Source organism: Erpetoichthys calabaricus, chromosome 16 (assembly GCF_900747795.2).
Source record: "Erpetoichthys calabaricus chromosome 16, fErpCal1.3, whole genome shotgun sequence".
Lineage (NCBI taxonomy): Eukaryota > Metazoa > Chordata > Cladistia > Polypteriformes > Polypteridae > Erpetoichthys > Erpetoichthys calabaricus.
Genome location: NC_041409.2, coordinates 83,931,204 through 83,943,694, shown reverse-complemented (window position 1 = coordinate 83,943,694; position 12,491 = coordinate 83,931,204). Strand labels below are relative to the sequence as shown.

General features: G+C 35.5%; 1 protein-coding gene across 2 annotated transcripts in view; it reads right to left on the bottom strand.

Annotated features, from left to right (window-relative positions):
• Positions 1–12,491, bottom strand: part of smek1 (SMEK homolog 1, suppressor of mek1 (Dictyostelium)) — a 74,191-nt gene that overhangs the window by 41,438 nt on the left and 20,262 nt on the right. For both annotated transcript variants that reach the window (XM_028821831.2, XM_028821832.2), the window contains exons 3-5: positions 12,305–12,403; positions 9,677–10,294; positions 138–215 (exon numbers count right to left, since the gene is read on the bottom strand). In XM_028821831.2, the coding sequence (XP_028677664.1) occupies positions 138–215; positions 9,677–10,294; positions 12,305–12,403 (795 nt within the window). The remainder of the gene's footprint in view (positions 1–137; positions 216–9,676; positions 10,295–12,304; positions 12,404–12,491) is intronic.

Below are 12,491 nucleotides of genomic sequence, written 5' to 3'. Positions count from 1 at the left end.
CATATTAAAATGCATTTCTGAATTCAAGTAATGAATTATTAACACAACAGTAGAGTTAACCCTTAAAACGGACGTGCTCCAATAGAATATATTTTAACAAATTATAAGTGCACTTCACTGGCAAACTGAATTCTTACCAACTCATGTCTTTTGTCATCATCAGTTGCTTCGTCAGTTAGTTGTGCAAAGAGGTCAGTGAGGAACTTCTCATCATCCTGAAATTCACAAACGCATGTAAAATACACACAGACATTTAAGATGTACCTGGACACATTTATCCACCTAAAGACAACTTACAAAAATAGTCATCTTGCTTCAGTACACAAATACACCAAAAATTTAAAACCAACCTACTGACAATCATTTTTATGCAAATAAGACTAAACAGGTAACAGCAAGTCTAAAATGCATGATAATTATGTGATCCAAGTTTTTTTTTTTTTTTTTTTTAACTGGCTCAATATATTACATGTCCAAATATGTTAACAGATGCAGTATTATGGTCTATATTGTGGGGTGTAGTTGCCCTGTAGTTTCTGCAAAACAATCTTGTATCTTGCAGTTTCATGCTTAAATTTAAACCGATACATTGATACTTCTCTTTGGTACACGTTGGTACAATACAACCCACATTGGAACGTGTATTTGGCCAGGCAGTGAAGTCAGAGTTGGTTACAAAAAAGAGAAAAAAAAAAGCGCAAATTGAAATCAGTCAATTTTCACTAAAAATTACACTAAGAGGATAAAGTCAAGGCCTGTTTTATCAGAGAGTGAGATTAGAATACTAGCCTTTACATTATACAAAAAAGTGGAGTAATAAACTGACAAAAAGGAATGTGCAATTAGGCAAATGGCAAGAAAAGCTACTTTAAATAATTCAGAACTTTTTAGTTTTTGTCCTTTAGATTAACAATGACCCTGTTTGAGTTTGGACAGTGAAATAAGTGTAGCTGTTTACATTTTTAACTAGAAGATAGACAAATTTGAAATTGCTGTTTAGTAAATAAGACTTATTAGCTTAAACGCAAAATATATGTTATTTATAAACTGTTTAAGCATGTTGACCTCTTCTTAATAAACAATGTAAGAACATTTGATACATTTGCAGCTTTAAAAAAAAAAAAAAAAAATTGTACCAGGTTTGTTATTTGTTGCTGCGTGTCATACAGCATACATTTTGGTAAGAAACAAGTACTAAATAATTAAAAGGGTAATCCATATTTATAATTACACCTCAGGAATTACAAATGTCTAGTTGATACATTGCAGAAAAACACCCATATAAATATAGCAAAAAAGCTGTAGTGTAATTAATGATTAAAAATTATTAAAACCTCTAAGTACATATATATTTACATTGAAGCAATGTTTAATTGCCAATATCAATTGATTGTGCGAGAATATACAGTATATATATTTTTCTGTTGCTAAAGAAATGGCGAAAACTACTTTTAATGAAGCCTTGTTTAGAATAGGTACATTACAGAAAAAAAAACAGCTTGTAACTCTGATTCCAACTAAATGTAAATTGTAATAGGTTTTAAAATGTCCAATTTCACATATTAATTCCTACAAACTTCTCTTCTAGCCTTTTAATAAAAATATAAAAACTCTTAACTTTAAGTTCTTTTGTTTAATGCTACTCAATGTTTACAAATTTTTAATACTAGGGGGCTCCATCCCCTGCTCCCTTCACTTGCCAATCCCCACGGGCTTGCACTGGGCACCCGCTATCTTGCAGCTGAACAGCCTGCCTGAAGGGTATTGGGGCACTCATCTGTTAGAAAAAGTGATTGTATTCAAAGACGATATATAGAAGAGTATGCGGGGCGCGGGAGGAAGACAGTTTGGTCCTTAGTTCCTATAGAAAGAAAATTAGTTACTTGAGAATTTCACTACAACTGTATTTAAATACCAATGAATACTAAAATGTAATAAAAAGTTAAGTGTAATAAAAACAAAACATTACATTAACACCTATGCCAAAACATGAATTACGTTATCCTCTAACTTACATTCTAGTATAAACGTTGCATTTTTGTTCACATTTCTCTTTCGTATATTGGACAACTCTGTTCTTGATTTTTACGATATGCAGCTTTTTTGTTCTTTTTCGACATTCATTACCAGCTCATTGCTCTTTTTCTATCATAAACTAAAATCCAACATTCTTGAATAGATAATTTGCTTTTCTGCCTTGCTATTATCAACCAACCGTGTTGGAGAGCAAGTTAGCACCGTGAATGTCACGGGGTGGTATGGAGAGTGGATGTGCACAGTAGGAGTAATGACTGGGTGAGCAGTGTGGAGAAAGTTTGGAGCATCCAGAAATTTGAATGCTTTTGATAGAAATTCATACCCGTTTATCTAGATCTCATTAAATTGGTTAAAAAAAAAAAAATACAGCAAAGGCATTCCAGGTGTGACTGATGTTAACATCACATATGCACATACCCCATTTTCTGTATAAGCTCCTTCATTGTCCTAATGTTAAAACTCCCTAAAGCTTAGAGTTGTTTACATGTTAATTAGTTATTACAGAAAAAAAGTTCTAAATTGCATTAGCACAGTAATTCTGTTCACTTATGTTACAAGGTACTGGTATTCCAAAAGTTTGGTTCTGGGCTCAAACCTGGCCAAAATAAAAACTACTTTAAGAAAAAAGACTTTTTTTTTGGCAGTTTGAGGGCTGTGCGACAGTTTGCCAATACAATGAAGATTTCAGGCAAAAGTGTCATTAATGTCTAAAGAGAAGGCCACAAACTGTATATAACCAGTACACTGAAAGAGGAAGAAGGCCGAGACGGACAACTGCACAAAAGGATAGGGACATCAGAATCTGTAGTTTATTTCTCAAACACCTTACTGGTCCTCAGTTGACACCTTCTTTAAATACATGGAAAATCCCAGTGTCATATGCAATAGAGAAAAAGAATATTCTGGCATTCTGACCATAGAGACAGAGTTTCAAAGAAAAAAGGCCATACGTGAAACTAGCAAATAAAAGCAAAAAAGTTAAATAGGCTAAAAGGCAATTGACGCTGAACAGAAGAGGACTAGAAAAGTGTATTATGATCAGCACACCAGAGTTGTCTTTTCTCCGTTGCAGATGACACTGGAATTTAGTGAAGACAACAAGTAAGGACCTATATCATGTCTGAGAAACTACATACTCAGATATTCTTATCCTCTTATACAGTTTCTCATCCGAGCCTTCCCATTCCTTTACTATCCTGATCAGATCTAGCACACTGCCTTCTCTCAGGACAATAGACACATGAAAACTTCTGGGTGATCACAAAATTTTGACCAGTACTGTATATTAGCTTAGATGGTACCATAAATTGAGGAGTCCAAGTTGAAATCAAAGGGGTTGCGTACTGACTCTACAGCCCTGGTACTTGATATTGGCTCAGTGTTACAGCTTTTTTGAAGTACCAAACGAGTGTTGGGACTCAAAAGTAAGATATCTCAAGATCAGACTATTTTCTTTACCATTGGACAAGCAATACAGTCTAATTCCCTTCCTTAGCTACTTCAGCACAAAAACTTGTCAGCGCAATATACCAATGTGGTCAATGAGGGACTTTATAGCACAGCTTCAAAGGGAGATGAACGGAGAAACAGACTGATCTGTGGTAGATGCGACATGTCACTTTCTAAAAAGAACCCATCTTAAATGAGCTTTGAAATGTCAGACAAGTATTTCAGCTAAAGAATTACAATAATGATATTCTTTTTAATTAAAACTCCAGATTGTTTATATCAGTTCACTGCAAATAAAAAAAAATACATTACTTATAATAAAGTATTTCTTCTTTCTTAAAATCCAAACACTTCACTTACTAATGCTCCTTAAATAAAATTTGATTTCTCTCAAATTTTGTTGAAAATGAAAACATTCATTCCGTACTGTTTTGGCCTACAGTGGTCATTAAGTATTCTGTATCATCAAAAATATGGTACTAGGGCATCCCTAACTTGACCCATTATGAATCAAACAAGAGGGCCTCATGTAATACAGAACCCAAATGTTTTCTAAAACAGTAAAACATCTTATGGAGATTTGGAGTACACTATAAAAATGATAGTATAGAAACACTTTTTTTTTTTTTTTTTTTAAATCTGGTGAAAGCAAAAGTTTTACAAATGGTTGTCTGGTGAGAAAGGAGCATGCAGTTAATCTTTTAGCATTCTAATCTAATTACAATTTTAACCCACCTTAAAAACAACCTCTGATCTTTATCAAAAACACCTAAATCTACCTACTTCACTTCACCATTTTGTTGTCTCAAGCCAGAATTCTAAACATGGAGCCAGTATGGGGACACAGTTTCACTAATTTATTAAGAAGGAATGGAATAAGAGCTCAAAATCCGCAATAGCCAATAAACTAATAGGACTGATTACATAAATAGCTACAAGTTATGTACCAAGGTATTAAATTACTTATTGCTTTACCTTCGCAAGGACAGAGCAATGACGACAAACTACACGAGTACTAAACATAGCAATATCTTCACAGGAAGCAATTTGTTTCACCAAATAAAAAATGGACTTATTTACACCAAAGTGAAGTTGAAGCTCAGCCAGATAAATAAAATTCAAGAACCACACATCTGGATGCTAATCCACTTGTCAGGTCTTATGGAAGCATAAGGATGCTAGTGTACTCCATGTAGCCATGCCACCCATGGTAAACCATATAGCCATGACACCCTCATTTTGTAAAAAGAAAGACTTTTTATAACACCACTCTACATAAGTGGGTACTAGTGGGGGCAATTTCTGATATAGTGAGTAAAACTGTTTTTAGCCATAATGTAAGCCTTGATAAGAAAACTGATGACAAAACAAGGAAGAGAATTAGCCTTGGATCACTTCAGCAATTTTTATTTGGTGGCTAATTAGCACTTGGTTACTTTTTTTAAATTAACAGAAGAGAATTAAGCCTAACCAAAATTCCCAGTTAAATGTTGATTCAGCAGTGACCCAAATAAATCAACACCACACAGATTCTAATAAATCTGCATCAAAAAAAAAAAAAAAAAAAACCCACTACACACAGCACGAGCAAAACTAAAGTGACTGATGAAAATGTTGAGCTTTGCTTCTATTTACCTATGTTTGCATTCAGAATTGCAACTTATACCTTCAAGGCCTCTAAGCCACTTAAACAGTTTAGAATCATAGGGAAAAGGTGCCTATCCTGGCAACAATGAGCAACCAATGCAAGCCAAGTCTGGATAGGGATGCAGCCCATCACACTGCACACACCTCCAAAGTCACTGCGGCCAATCTGTAATTATACAACTTTCATGTGTAAGGATAGTGCGCAGTAACAGAAAAAAAAGACATGCAACATGAAATAACTCAAATACACAGTTCAGAAATTCCAGGAGAGCAACAAGTTTACTATCTTTAATGCAAACTAAAATGAAGACAAATACTATTAAAAAAAACATTTTCACAAACAAAACTAAAATGAAAACCTATTAAAGTAACCAAATAGACAAACTGCACTAAAATAATATTTACAAATATTTTCATTTCCCTTCACAACTCAACTCGCACATGGGATAACCTGGGCTGCAGTGGCCCAGAAATAAATCAAAATGAATGAATATAAATAAACATTTGTTCTGTGTTTTTTTTCCAAAGAAATGATCCTGCTGATAGACTGGCCAGGAGAATCTGGAGGAAGAAAGGGATAAATGGCCCATATCCAGGTGTGTCAAGTTTGTGAAGACTTACCCAAAAAGATTTAAAGCTGGAATTGCTGCCAAAGGTGCTTCAAAATAAACTAAAAGTCTGAATGTTTAAATAAATGAGATTTCAGCTTTTAAATTTTTTAATGAATTTGTAAACCTTCATGAAAACTGTTTTCACTTTGTCATTATTGGTCATTGAGTATAGTTTGATGGGAAAAAGTTGGATATTTATCAATTCAAATTTAAACTCTACAGCGCAGTAGTGTGCAGAAAGTGAAGAGGTCTGACTACTTTCAGAATTCACTGTATAATACCCTTGGGGACAGCAGTGCCGTGTTAGAAATGTAGTGAATAGCACAAAGCTGACAAGCCACTGAAATGTTTCTTTACACAGAACTTCTTTTCTGCAACAGGTCTCAGTACTTCTTTAAAACAGTGCCATTGTAGTTAACATACCTACCCAGAAAAGTGCACTGTGTGTTGGATTCTCCACAGTAAAAGGACCCAATTCAGCTGGTTTTGGTGGCTTTATTTTAGCACTGACATCCTCCATGTATTGGCAGAGTATAAAAATCGAAAGGGTCTCCTGTAGCCAAGTACTGGTCACCATAAAGTCCTGTGATCTAAACACCACTGGTGCATTTCACCTTTACCTTGACAGTTCTTTAATTACTAATAGTGATATCATACCAGAATTTCTGTATTCAATACCAGTACCAGTGAAATTTTATAATACTTGACACCCTTGGATCTTCCTCTTCTTTCAGCTGCTCCTGTTAGGGGTTGCCACAGCAGATCATCTTCTTCCATATCTTTCTGTCCTCTGCACCTTGTTCCATTACACCCATCACCCACATGTCCTCTCTCACCACATCCATAAACATTCTCTTAGGCCTTCCTCTTCCCTGGCAGCTCTATTCTTAGCATCCTTCTCCCAATATACTCAGCATCTCTCCTTTGCACATGTCCAAACCATCACAATTTTGCCTCTCTGACATTCTCTCCCAACCGTCCAACTTGAGCAGACCCTCTAATGTACTCGCTTCTAATCCTATCCATCCTCGTCACACACAATGCAAGTCTTAGCATCTTTGCACTGACTTGACACCCTTGGATACCTCATCTAAAACAGAAATCCCATTTGATGGCTTTTTATTAAGTACAGTACCTCCATTGCTGAAGTAAACAATATTATGCCTTTTCCTGCAAAACAATATAAAGTACTGTATATAAGGATACTAACAGTAACAGCTTTAAAATACTGGTATAGCTATCAAGTACTTACCCAACTATATCATTTTACTAAATAAGCACTAGCATTCATAACCATCAAAATACAATCCATGGCTTGAACTTTAATGTGTGGCAGTGGTGGGGATCCACCAGTGTAACAACAAATGGGGTTTATCATCTTGGGGCGATTTTGGCATATAATTTATAAAGAATGGTATTATAAAACTACTCACCATGTGCATATTTTAAATTATGACATTTTCTGTCCATTAAGAGAAAAATACTGCTTAAAATCTATACTAAAAAACTTCACACAATACTTTGAATACTGGAAAATTTCCATTTAAACAAACTCTTTAAGGCTGTTTTTGTAACATTCTGGTTTGTAAATAAACCACTCTTAAGCTTGTAACATTTGCTATTGTAAGTTTTTCTATCTGCATCATTAGCTAGTTAAAATTATTGAACAACATTTAATGGAGGAGTCAAATTAATTCACATTTCAAATGTCAGAAACTCAGGATGACTTTCTCTTATTTTTTGCAACATTTTCCTGTAGTACTAGGGTGTTATACCATGTTAGCCATTATGAATGTAGTGAAAAGTCAAGCAAAATAACACCTTTTATTGGCCAACTAAAAAGATTACAATATGCAAGCTTTTGAGGCAATTTGTCCCAACTTTGATTGCATACAAGCAGCTTTAAACTTGTCAGTTTTTTTGAACTCCTATTAAACAGCCTTTGGTTTGATATTTTCAAGGTTTCTTATGTGAGTGCTCAAATTTTGTTATTGCTTATGCCTTTGTACCAATCCAGAATTAGAAAAATGATTTAGTTGTCATTACCTGTACTCAAAATTTCTAACTGGGAGGCAGCTTTACATCCTTCAGTGTACAAAATTCATATGCATGTGCTTTCACTTGCAGATTACACAAATGAATGGCAGATTGCCTTTAAAATCCAAACATGTGACAACTTAAATTTTACAGATTAATCTAACAGTGAACTATGTGGTAGTATTTGTCCTGCTAAGTGCGTGTTTTGGCAATCGCTGTCTCGGTTAGCATGGTACAAGCACCATTAACAGGGAGATAGATGCCACTTGTTCTTCAAAGCAATTAAAAATAAAATGTTAGTCTGGAATTTGAAAAAATAATCAACCCGTGCCATCCCCCATTGTAGACAAGCCAAATCGCCAGTTTTTTTTTTTTTTTTAATCTTGTGTCTGTTTACTTGTGGCAGCCATTTGCACTGGCAATCCTCCCACATCCCATAGTCATATGTGCACAGCTATGGATGTGTGTAAGGTTCCCCTCCTCGATCTGCAACATGGAACTGCAGGCAAACAGGACAGATGCTTGAACTCAAGACATTTATTAAAGTGCTCATTACAAGCACAATTACCTCATTACCCTGCACTCACGCACCAAAATTCTCCAGCATAAACACAATGCATTTGTAGACATAAGTTCTGCAGTTCATCTTTGACATTTTTATATGAAGTCATGGAGGAGCACAGTGCCAGCTTTCTCTGTACTAGTGATACTTTTAAAATTAAAAAGGCCGGTACCATTAGTTTTTCAGACCTTTGGCACTGGTTCTTGCAACATCTCTTAATTACTAAAGCACTGAAAACACACTCATCTTTCACATTTTCTGCAATAATTCTCTCCAAATCCCTTTTAGTTTTGCCGTTATCATTTCCAACAATTGCTCTCATACACACTTTGGTTAGCATGCAAGATTTGTCTTCTGTGCATTTTACAGTATCCTTTTTTGCAATCTCTTATCTATAATCTGAATAATTCTCTTTAATTCCGAACTGCTAAATTTCAGGATGAGCTTCTCCGGCATTGCATGTAGATGCTTTTGAACCTTTTTTACTGCACTTCAACAGTCTCCATCCTCAAGTTTGCCCCAGTTTACCTTTAGACTTTTCCACATCCTGTAAACATTTTCCCTACCAAATTCTAACAGTTACACTTTTCAACACTACTAAAAACACTCTGAAATCTATTATATTAGGGTCATTAGATCCCAATGTCTCAATCATGTCTACACACAAACTCTATCCAGATTATTAAGTTATTCTAATAATTCTAAATAGCCTTCAACTATCACTGGTATAGTAAAACCTTGATTATCCGTCAGGGGTTGGGACCGAGGCCATGACAGATAAGAGAAAAGATGGATAACAGAAAAATACAGGCTCAACCTGCAGCCATTTGAATTAAGGATGTGGCCCACATTTGACAGATTCACCAGTGTGCACTAAAATTGAACCGGACTGTCTTAACGTTAAATACTCCTATCTGTGTGGCATCATGTGGAATGCAAGAGATATAAAAAGATAAGGCACTGTGATTACCAAGGAGCAGGTGTTAAATCAATCAGGAAATTAATGATGCACAAAACTACCATTAATCTACAAAGAACCAGATGTCCCATTTGAAGCATGTTAAAAATCAGAATTAAAAAAACCTTGTCAGTAAATAATTAAGGAACTGCAATCTGGGCTATAGTGGTAGAGTGGTGGGGAAGAAGCACATATGAAGTCCAATTCTGAAGTTGCCAAAAAATATGAAGACATACAATTTCAAACCTCATTATTTAAGGAGTTCTTCTGCACAAAGAAGTTGTTTTCAATTACATGTAAAATTCTTTAAAACCAAGAAAATTAGTGTGTCCAAAGCAACAATTCAAAATATGTACCATACAAGTGGAATCTTACCTGCAACATTCCAACAATTTCCACTTTATTAAAAAAGATAAAGGAGTGAAGAGTTGATAGCATATTCTCTTCAAAGACTGAAGGTGTTGGAAGGACCATATCTTGAATGTACTGTACTCTGTACGTCTGATGAATTTTCTGTTTCAGTTCAGGGTCCGAGATAGGGATTACTTCTTTAAATTTGGCCGTCTTTGTCAAGAATTCCCTATGCTTTCGAGGCTGGGGTAAAGAAGGATCATATTCCAGACAACCTATTACATCCATTATACATTCCTCAGAGAACATGACCTCAAAAAGTGCAGTCCGATTCAAGAGAAAAATTCCCTTTATTATTTCATATAAGTGGTGTAGTCCTTCAAGATTTTCCAAGTCCTCACATACATGAAAAAGTTCCAGAAGTTTTTTAATGTAGCCCTCATTTTCCAAAGCCAGTGCTAACTTCTCACGACGTAGGGGGGAAGGCAAAGAGGATGCTACTAGTTCAGCTACTTCTTCCAGCCGATTCAGTTCACAAGGTGGTAGTTCCAGTCCTGGGGAGGAGAGGTCATCAAAGCGTTCTTCTTCAGACTCATCTACTAGTTCCTGTGTAATGTCTACCGATGGATCCTTACCCTGAACCTGCATGGAGGTGAGAGAAAGAAAAAAAAAATCCTTCCAAATTAAAATGGTAATATTGTAAAATTGTTTTGTGGAAAGAGTTAAATATTTAAAATAATATTTCTATGGATATGTAAATGGAAACTAGGATTATTACAATATAGTCCACAGCAGCAGTTAGCCAGTTTTTTGCCATACTTCAATGAGCATCTCCCCAAACTCAAAGGTGACATTTCACACAGATCTCTTTACTGTGAGTGGAAATGGATGCTTTCCAAAAGTCACTCTGCTGCTCAGAATAAAAAACCTTTTCATTATTTATTCATAAAAAAGGCTTAATTCAGATAGGCACTTTATTACAAAAAAAGATTACAAAATGCAAGCTTTGGAGGCAACTCGGGCCCCTTCAGGGCGTTCTGCCTGAAGAAAGCTTACATTTCGTAATCTTTTTTAGTTAGATAGCCAATAAAAGGCGTCATTTTGACTGACTTCTCACTACATTCACAATGGCTAACACAATACAACACCCTAGTATTATTTATATAAAAAAAAATACTTCTCTATATAATAAAGTTTAAAAATTATCAGCTATACTTACAATTTTCATAGTACGTATGTCAACAGAAGGAGGCATGTTAATTTTTTTTTTTATACGTCTATCAGCAGTATGCACAATTTTTTGGAGTCTATTGTGAGTAGCTCCTCCCAAACAACAATGGTACTTTTTAAAAAAAAGTAGTGTGTGTACATCCTCTCAAACAACAACATTTCCTCCGTAATTTACCGATGTCTACTTTGCTGACCATTTCTTTTGTTGCCTTTCAGAGTGGTGAGGCAGCTCCAGTCTAATTTTGTTTACAGTAAATATGGAGCTGGCTGGTATTTTTGGCAAGCAACTTATATGCCATGGAAAGTGATGTGAAAATGTCAGTGTGACATTTCTTCCACTGCCTGTGAAAGGCTCAATGAAATGCATCACCACAATCACTGAACATCAATCCCTGGTAATTGAGTGGAATCTTTCTCAAAACAGGGACTAACATTTAATGTACACACCGTAGAACAACGATTACCCGAACTAACTGAAAACAAGGTTGACTAGGAGTAATCAAATACATGAGGACAACTCAGTTTATATGAAATAAAGTGTAGTTCGGCCCAAACAAAAAGTTTATGAATATTCAAGAGTATGGTAAAGGTTATGAAAGTTGAGTGAGGAGTGGTATGCTCAAGGGGAGAGAAATGTCTGATAAAGTAGAACAAAAGAAAGATCAGATGGATATGCAGAGTGTCACAGAATGAGGGGAAAATTAATTTGGAGTTAAAAGATACACTTGGTGTTGAGGAGAAAGATACTAAGATGGACTTATGGAGTGAAAGACAGGAGATGAATGGGTGAGATGGAACATGGCCAAAGAGGTGAATTACAATGTGTCTGGAGGTAACGTCAAATGATGTCTGGGTCTCACTCCAAAAGGACACTCAGGACTTCAGAGAGTGGAGGGAATAGATTTGGGGGCAACTGGATAACGGGAGAGTAAACTGGTCATGAACATAATTAAAGCCTGAGAAAATTATCTACTCCTTGACTATGACCTCCCAGTAAAGGGGGAAGTTACCCTTGTATATATTTTCTTCCATGAATGGAAGGATATCCAGAATACCATACTATTCTGACATTATATCAAGTGCAAACTTCTATGAATGCATCTCCAGTTCTGAAATTATGTAATTCTACAAGAAACTGAGAATCTACAGCATATTTCATACACACACACACACACACATACATACAGTATCAACTTCTCCTGTTTAAATTTCTATAAACCTTTAGCTGTGTTCTGCCCAAGATCATTTACTACGCATTTTGGGGGTGGGGTGAGAGAGGAGGGACAAAAAAAAAAAAAAAAAAAACCACAACACAACAGTAACTACAAAAATTATACATGTGATTTTATTGTGCATTTCAAATTATCCACATTTATTCATTTAAGTGTTCTATATACTTATTTGCTGCATTATGCAACTCACCTGGCATATTTTCTCCCATATTTCATCACAGCCTGCTTTCTCTTGGAAGCTCAGAGCCAGATCATAGTTTTCTGCTTCAGACCAAACTATTAGTGTGTCCTTGGGGGGGGAGAAAGGGGATAACATACATTTACAGGATGCAATGGAAGCTTGCCTCAACAAAGCATAAAACTGCAAATGCACCAAC